Consider the following 8576-nt stretch of genomic DNA (forward strand, 5'->3'; position numbering starts at 1 on the left):
TTTTTTTTTTTTTAAATATATTTTATTGATTCTTTACAGAGAGGAAGAGAGAGGGATAGAGAGTTAGAAACATCGATGAGAGAGAAACATCGATCAGCTGCCTCTTGCACACCTCCTACTGGGGATGTGCCCGCAACCAAGGTACATGCCCTTGACCGGAATCGAACCTGGGACCTTTCAGTCCGCAGGCCGACGCTCTATCCACTGAGCCAAACCAGTTTCAGATAACTTTTTTTCCAAACAAATGTTTTTTAGTAACTTCCTCCCCTAAAGTATTTCAGGGGCTGATGAAGCTCTCCTGTTTCTTCTTCTTTTTTTTTTTCTTCTTTCAATTAACTGATAAATACTTGATTAGGACCTTCGATAACTTACATCTTCCCAGCGCCCCTTCTGCCCGGCTCCTCCAAGGCTCAGAGAGGGAGGCTCTCTCATCTGCTTCCTCTCACTCACCCCGACTTTCCCAGTCCCCTCTGCCCTGGGTCCCATTCGGGCTGAATGACACTGACACCCAGTGACGTCAGGGGAGGTGGCACACTGACTCAGTTCCAGGGGCCCAGGTCGGGGTGCTCCCAGTCCTGTGCCAAGTTTGCCTGGGTTTGGTTTGGTCCTGGGGTGATTCCAGCCTTGCTGGGAAGAAACAGCACTAGTCTCCTGAACATCTCCAAGGAGGGGGGGCCTGGTCAAGCTCATGCCCACAGGAGTTGTGTGACGACGGGGAGCCCAGGAAGGGGCCTGGGAGAGCCCTCTGTGCACTGGAGTGAGGAGGAAATAGCACTGGGTGACCTGCCCAGTGGCCCCGCTGGTGATGCCAGCAGGGCTGGTGTTATTGTGTCTGCACCCGAGAGAGGGGGGCCAAGGTGCAGGGTGCCAGGTTCTAGGTTCCTGGGGTACACCAGTGAGCTGGTACCCGGTGGAGAGGCATAGCATAACTGAATTTGAAAAGCCTGGTGTGGTTTTCAGAGGCGATGAATCAGCCTCCTGGTGGTGGCCAGGCTCACATTCCAACATCCTGTGCACCTCATAGAGCAGAGAGGGAGTAGGGCTAACCCTGAGGTGGCACCAGCCAGGTCGGACCTGCTACCTAGCAGCTGCCCGAGAATCAGAGGGGCTCCCCGTGAGTGCAGGAGGGGGAGGGGCTGTTTTCCCAGATAAGCAGTCACAGCAGAGTTTTGAGGACCAGCAAAGGCTGGGATTCAGCTGGGGCTGCATGGGATGGAGGTCCTGGTCCCCAGGAGGATATCTGGGACCCGGATTGAGGTCTGTGCCCTGGGATGGAGGTCTGGGCCCTGGTCGGAGGTCTGAGTCCTGGCAAGAAAGCCTGGGTACGGGATGGAGGCCTGGGCCCCGAATGGAGGTCTGGGTCCTTTGATGGACGTTGGGTTCTGGGATGGAAGTCTAAGCCCAAAATGGAGGTCTGGGTTATAACAGGGAGGTCTGGGGCCCAGGATGGAGGTCTGGGTCCTGGATAGATGTCTGGGCTCCGGAATGGCCGTCTGGGTACCAGGATGGAGGTCTGGGCCCTGGAGGCAGGTCTGGGCCCTGACAGGGAGGTCTGGGCCCCAGATGGAGGTCTGGAACCCTAATGAAGGTCTGGGAACTGGATAGAGGTCTGGGCCATGGAATGGATGTCTAGGTCCTAGGATGGAGGTCTGGGTACGGGTTGGAGGTCTCATTTCCAAATGGAGGTCTGGGTGTGGGCTGAAGGTCTGGGAACTGGATGGAGGTCTGAGCCCTGGATGGAGGTGTGGGTCCTGGCAGAGAGGTCTGGGCCCCGGATGGAAATCTGGGTCCTGGATGTAGATCTGAGCCCCAAATGGTGGTCTGGATCCTGGATGGAGGTGTGGGTTCTGGTAGGGCAGTCTGGGCCCTGAATGGAGGTCTGGGGTCTGGGATGCACCTCTGGGTCCTGGGATGGGTGTCTGGGTTCTGGGATTGAGGTCTCAGCCCTGGATGGAGGTCTGGGTGCTGGGATGGAGGTCTGCGGGATGAAGTCTGGTCAGATGGAGGTCTGGGTCTCCATATAACTTTTTTGTAGAAGGTTTCTATTTGCCTTAAGGAAGCCCTGTCCACTGTTTCTGTGCATCTAGGTTAACACAACTTTGAAATAACCACCCTCAAGTGACCACATAATCTCGTTAACGATCCTATAATCCTGTCCCCACCTTGCTCTCTTCCACCTTCATGTAATTTTCTTTACATTCCCTCCTTAATTTCAAGTGCATAAAAGAAGCTGCAACATTGTTGTTCTCAGAGGAGTTGAGATCTTGCTTCCCGTTGTATTTCCTCAGTTTGGCTCAAATAAACTAAAAAAATCTCTATAAATTTGGATGTTTCTTAGGTTGACAGGGAGGTTGTACCAAGCTGTCAGCATGGGTCAGGGTAAGCGGAAAGGAGAAATGCGACTAAAGAGGGGATTGATGGTCTCCGGCCATCTACCTGGTCTAGGTATCAGTGGTGTCAACACAGGAACGCAAGGAACCTCGGGGACCTGGCCCCCAGAGTCCGCCCCTCCCACACCAGCTGCGGAGACCCGCCTTTTCCTGGTTACGGAGACGCCCCGGCGCCACTTCCTGTCCCGCCCCTCCAAGCGGAAGCGGTGCACTGGGCTGCTTTCTCCTGCCGGGTGACTGGGGCTTGGGCACGCTGGGCAAGTGATACGCGGCTCGGAACCCTCCGGTGCATGGATCCCACGTGCGAGGAGAGGGCCACGGAGGATAGGAGCGACGAGGAGGACTCCGACTCCGCGGAAGCCCCGGCCCGGATCCGGGACACCCCTGAAGACATCGTTTTGGAAGCGCCGGCTAGTGGGCTGGCGTTCCACCCGTCCCGCGACCTCCTGGCGGCGGGGGACGTGGACGGGGACGTGTTTGTGTAAGTGCGCGCCGGGGCCGGGGCCGGGGCCGGGACGTGGTGAGCGTGGGGCGTTGCGGGGCTGGAAGCTACCCTGGAACGGAGTTGGGCGGAGAGAAGAGAGTGAAGGGAGAGAAAATTGGCAAGACTCATCTGGTCCGATTCGTTCATTAACTTTCGGCTTTAAACAAGTTAGCACACAAATCTCGTAAAAGAACTGAAAGAAAGATGAAATGGCTGTAATGTGACGCAGTCCCGAGACAGTGAGTAGCAGGATAAGTAGCTTTCAGGACCCCATTTCCCACCAGATTATTATACTGAGCCCGAAACAAGCTCAACAGGGTCCCCTTCTTGAGATACTTGCTTTAATTGATCTTTTGAAAACAGAAATCCGACCCCCGCACCCTTGATTAAAACCCTTGAGTAATTTACCTTTGCTTTTAGGATTAAGTCTAAACTGATTGACCCTCTGGCCTTTGCTCGCTTTCCCCTTTGCTTTCTATGCTCCTTCATCCTCACCTTTATAATGTATCTTGAAGCCTCAGCTCCTTTCCCCTCACTTGTACTTCCTATCTCCAAGTTCTCAGCATGTCTTCCCTCTTTCCCCATGCCCCTGACTAAATTAGATTACTTACTAGGTGCGGCCTTGGCACCAGATGTCTTTTCCTCATAAACTTCGTAATGGTTTGTAGTCAAACATAAGTTTGTATACTTATTTGAATGCTTGTCTCATTTACTAAAAAAATGTGTTTATTAAGCAGCCTTTTCATGCTAGGCACTGGGATAGAGCAATTAAGTAGACCCAGTTCTGCCCACTTGGAACTCACTGACAATTAGGCACTTAATTCACTCGGCTGCTTTGAGGATCTGCTCTGAGGATGCTCTGCACAGGTGCTTGCCTTGCTGAGTTTAAGGCTGGTGCTTCTCTCTTCCACCTGCATTTTGATCCTGGCTCTTTGAGTATGTAGTCACATTGTGCCAGAATTAATTTTGGATCTCTAGCTCCTACAGAGCTGGAGTACAAGATCCCTGTTTTACTAATTTTTACATTTCCGACTTCTGGGGCTGCCCTCCTGTCATCAATTTAACAGATATTTCTGGGCCTTCAAAGTGGTCCATACCTAATCTTTCCCCAGGCTGGGGCTTGCAAGGATGATTTAAGAGTGGTGGGGTGATGTCACAAAGAAGTTGCAAGCAAATGTCTATCAAATGAGAAAAAGACTTCCAAATATTTGAAGCTCATTGAAAATGGAAAAATGGGACGGTAGAGCTCTTTGGACTTAGAGGTGTACTAGCAGGAACTCCTAGGTAGGTGGAAGGTTGACTAGTTGGTACACCCCGTGCATCCCAGGCAGGGTCTGGGGTCATTCCCTCTCCATCTCTCTCCAGCTTTTCCTACTCCTGTCAAGAGGGAGAAACCAAGGAGCTCTGGTCCTCGGGTCACCACCTCAAGTCCTGCCGTGCCGTGGTCTTCTCTGAAGATGGGCAGAGTGAGTATTAGGGAGGCAGCCAGCGGTGCGATGGTGGGAGGGGAGCAGTGAGCAATACCGTGACCTGGGCACCCTTCCCCCCAGAACTTGTTACTGTCTCCAAGGACAAAGCCATCCACGTTCTAGATGTGGAGCAGGGCCGACTGGAAAGACGCATTCCCAAGGCTCACGGGTAAGGGGAGCCAAATGTGTTGAGGCGAGGGTAAGGACTTGTAGCTCCCTCCTGGGACAAAGATGCTCTAAGAACAACTGCGTCTATGTCTAGTGCCCCTATCAACAGTCTGCTGCTAGTGGATATGAATGTTCTGGCCACTGGGGATGACACAGGTGGCATTCGGCTCTGGGACCAGCGGAAGGAAGGCCCCTTAATGGACATGCGGCAACATGAGGAGTACATTGCCGACATGGCTCTGGATCCAGCCAAGAAGCTGCTGCTGACAGCCAGGTACGTCCTCAGAGCTGCCTTCCCGGTGCTAAATGTCTCCCTCGATGGGAGCCACTGGCCAAGCCCGCTGCTCTGCTTCCCCTGTAGTGGAGATGGCTGCCTTGGTGTCTTCAATATTAAGCGACGCCGGTTTGAGCTGCTTTCAGAACCTCAGTCTGGAGACCTGACCTCTGTCACAATCATGAAAGTACAGCTGGGGATGGTGGGATGGGGGTGCGCTAGGGACTTGGTCTGACATAGCTCTGCAGCCATGGTTTGTCCCGTTTCCCTGCAGTGTGGGAGGAAGGTGGCCTGTGGCTCCAGTGAAGGTACCATCTACCTCTTCAACTGGAATGGTTTTGGGGCCACCAGTGACCGCTTTGCCCTGAGAGCCGAGTCCATTGATTGCATGGTTCCAGTCACTGACAGTCTGCTGTGCACTGGGTCTACTGACGGAGTCATCAGGTGAGAGAAGCTGGGCCCTTCGGGGCACAGGAAGGGTAGGCCCAACCAGCCAAAACCCAACCCTCTTTTTCTCTCTGCCCAGGGCTGTGAACATCCTGCCGAACCGAGTGGTGGGCACTGTGGGCCAGCATGCCGGGGAGCCTGTGGAGGAGCTGGCCCTCTCCCACTGCGGCCGCTTCCTGGCCAGCAGTGGCCATGACCAGTGCCTCAAATTCTGGGACATGGCCCAATTGCGGGCTGTGGTGGTGGATGATTACCGTCGGCGCAAAAAAAAGGGAGGGCCACTTCGGGCACTGAGTAGCAAGGCTTGGAGCACCGATGACTTCTTTGCAGGACTGAGGGAAGAGGAAGAGGAGCGGGAGGAAGAGGAGAGGGAGGAGGATGACAGTGACTGAGGGGATGAGTTGGATCTCAAGACAGGTCCTCACTGGGCAAGTCTTGCTTCCTGGGCTGGATCCCCAGAGGCTATGAATTTATCAGACCCTCTTGCACAGCATAAGGAGCTGGGCAAATAGAGGCTCAGGACTGTGGGGAGGTGGAGCTGCTCCCTCTACCAGTGTAAGACAAGCCCACAGCTGGGGCAAGATAGCACAGACACAGGTGTATACCAACCAGGGGTTTAATATAAATACAACCAGCATAGAAAAACAAACCAACAGTACACATACACCAAAACCGAAACGCCAAGTGGTGGGGACAAAAGGCAGGTTTCCGACCCTTTGGCTCAGCCATCCCCCAAATAAAAACAAAGACAAATCAAGAAAATAAGAGTCATGCTAAGCTGTGGGAGGAGACTGTGTGTGTGTCACACAGAGAAAGGCCTCTGGGCTGGGAGAGAGGGCAAGGTCCCTCACTGCAACTTAGCCAAATCTGAGCTGTCTCCAAGTGCACTGGGGCTGTGCCCCAGCTGGGAGGCTGTCAGGCCTAGGGCAGGGCCCATGCTCCTCCCATTTTGGGGATCAGATGGTGGCTGCCCAGACCTGCTGGGTTGGGGACTGACACAGACTCTGCCTACTTGCTCAGGCAGCCTGTAGAGGATGGGGTTAACTGCTTGACCATGGTACCTGCCTCAGCTCCAGCAGGCCACAGGACGCTGGCCCCAGACTCACCCACTGCCCCAGCAGATGAAAGGAGGCTGGCCCCAGACTCACTCAGTGTCTCCAGCAGCCGTGCAGACACAGCATCCTTGGCCACCTCATGCCCATCCTGCCCTTCCACGGTTAGCACAACCCAGATGAGGCCACTGAAGGGCACTGGATGCCCAGGGATCACCACCTGGTACCAGAAGTGGTGCCAGCCAGCAGGGCCTGTGCCCAAGCACTTGGTGAGGAACACTGGGCTACCCAGCTTCATCCGCTGGCACAGCAGCTGCAAGGCAGTTCGAGCCCCTTGGGACGCTAGCTTGTCTCTAGCGAGGGCCAACCCGCTGCCTTCTGGCTGTAGGCACTTCAGCGAGGGCCCCACAAGCTGCTGGCGAAGTCGCTGCTTCACATCTGGCTTGAGCCACTCCACAGCCACCTGCCCTCCACAGAGGCGTGACTGCCCTGTAGGAAAAAGGCAGAGACAAGGACTGGTCTTAGCCCTGCACCCAAGCCCCCAGTCCCTGTGAGTCCTTAGGAATCAAGTCACACAATTACCAGGTGGTGTGACCTCTGGCAAAATAAGGCTTCATTGTGTTTGTAAAAAGGGTGCAGTAACAGCTACATCCTAAATTTTCTTGGAGAGTACTGATCTGATGCTGTCTTTACTGCATAACCATAAAACCTTCACTGTGAATACTTGCCAAGAATCAAGGAATGTGCTAAGCATCCAGCTTAATTCTCACAACAGACAAAAGAGTCTCAGCTGGACTGCCTTGGGCAAGTCCCCTTTTAAAACAATCTTCTCTAAAGAGGGAGATCATTGTATAGTTTTCATTGGAATGTTGAGGGTTACCTTAGGAGGTATTGAGTTTAGGTAAGTGGTAGTACCATTGGAAATGTTAAAAGCCGAGTTCAAATAAATAGTATAAAGTTGCAAATTCGGGCATTCTTGACCTTAAGATCTTCCTACTTTATCCAGGTCAAGTTCCTGGCAGAATACTGTTGCTCCAACCAGCGGCCCCCAGCAGCCTCTACCCCTACCTTCCATCAGGGCCTTTTTGGCCATGGCCGCTGCACGGTGCGAGCTGAACTTGAGCAGTGCGATCTGCGTGAGCGCCAGTCCGGGGCTGGGCAGCAGCAGTGCCTCCTGAAGGCCCGAACCCAGCGGCTGCAGCGCCAGCAGCAGCGCGCGGCGGGTCAGGGCGGGCGGCAGCCCGTCCACACTCAGCTCGCACTTCTCGGTGCTGAGGCACACGAGCAGCGGGCAGGAGGGCCGCAGAGGGTGGTTGTGCAGCGTGGCGATGGCGGCCTGGGCCCCGCGCCGCGAGCTGTAGCGGGCGTAGGCAAAGCCGCGGTTCAGGCCGCTGAAAGTCATCATCAGGCGGAACTCGTAGAGGCGGCCCACGCGCTGGAACAGTGGGATCAGCTGGTGCTCGTACACGTCCTGGGGCAGCCTGCCGATAAACACCTCCGACCCTGGCGGCGGCGGGCTGCCCACCCAGCCTGGGGGGAGGGGGTGGGGGACGCACCGTCATCCACCGGGATGTTCCGGGTTGGGGCCCAGGAATCCGGGGCGGGAGGGATCATGTGAGCACGCATCTGTGAAATGGGTACGACAGCCGTGCCCCGAGTCGTTGGCATAACTGGGTAATTAAATTAAAACGGGGCTGGCACAGAGTGAGCACACCTTCCAACTGGCTCCTTCGAGGGGGCGGGCGGGTGGGGCACGTCTGCTGGGGGAGGGGTGAGCGGGTGGTGAGGGGTTTCTGATTCTGGAGACTCGGAGTAGGCGCCTCCCCCAAGGGGCTCGTCGAGGCCAGCGCAGCACCCCAGGAGGCGTAGGGCTGGGCGAGTGTACCTGGGGGTGGCCCGCCATACTTCCTCTGCCCGTTCACTTGCACCAGGCGGACACCCGTCTCCCTGACCCAGGCCTCCAGCGCCGCCTTGTTCTCTGGATTCACCCTCTCACACCAAAGCTGACGGGGAAAGGGCAGGTTGGAACGGCGGATCGCCGCGCCCGCCCCCACCTCGCCTGTGGTGCCGGGGCGCCAGGGGCCCCCACTCCCTGCGCAGGTGGTGCTCGTTCGCACCCCTCGTTGGCAAACACTTACCTCATACTCCCGCTTGGACTGCATGGCTCCGGCGTCGGTGCGTCGGTGCTCCCTTTTATAACCTCCTCCCTATCGGCCTCTGGAAGCTTCCCTACCCCTCCACCTCCCCAGCTCGCATTGGCTCTGAGCACGACCCCGCCTCCCCAGGGGGGTG

The 8576-nt window shown here is 55.6% G+C and overlaps 2 protein-coding genes across 2 annotated transcripts; one reads left to right on the forward strand and one right to left on the reverse strand.

Annotated features, from left to right (window-relative positions):
- Window positions 1-2593: 2593 nt before the first annotated feature.
- On the forward strand, window positions 2594-6206 carry WDR55 (WD repeat domain 55). Its single transcript, XM_008141312.3, has 7 exons — window positions 2594-2871; window positions 4240-4340; window positions 4425-4512; window positions 4606-4785; window positions 4873-4972; window positions 5060-5229; window positions 5312-6206. Exons 1-7 carry the CDS (start codon window positions 2681-2683, stop codon window positions 5622-5624), a joined length of 1143 nt encoding a protein of 380 aa, XP_008139534.2. The 5' UTR covers window positions 2594-2680; the 3' UTR covers window positions 5625-6206.
- Window positions 6207-6222: 16 nt separating this feature from the next.
- On the reverse strand, window positions 6223-8461 carry DND1 (DND microRNA-mediated repression inhibitor 1). The gene is made up of 4 exons (XM_008145704.3): window positions 8423-8461; window positions 8170-8287; window positions 7353-7814; window positions 6223-6773 (listed from the first exon to the last, which is right to left on the reverse strand). The coding sequence occupies exons 1-4, from the start codon at window positions 8444-8446 to the stop codon at window positions 6241-6243; spliced, it is 1137 nt and encodes a 378-aa protein (XP_008143926.2). The 5' UTR covers window positions 8447-8461; the 3' UTR covers window positions 6223-6240.
- Between the last annotated feature and the right edge of the window lie 115 nt (window positions 8462-8576).

The sequence above is a fragment of the Eptesicus fuscus genome, chromosome 6, assembly GCF_027574615.1.
Source record: "Eptesicus fuscus isolate TK198812 chromosome 6, DD_ASM_mEF_20220401, whole genome shotgun sequence".
NCBI lineage: Eukaryota > Metazoa > Chordata > Mammalia > Chiroptera > Vespertilionidae > Eptesicus > Eptesicus fuscus.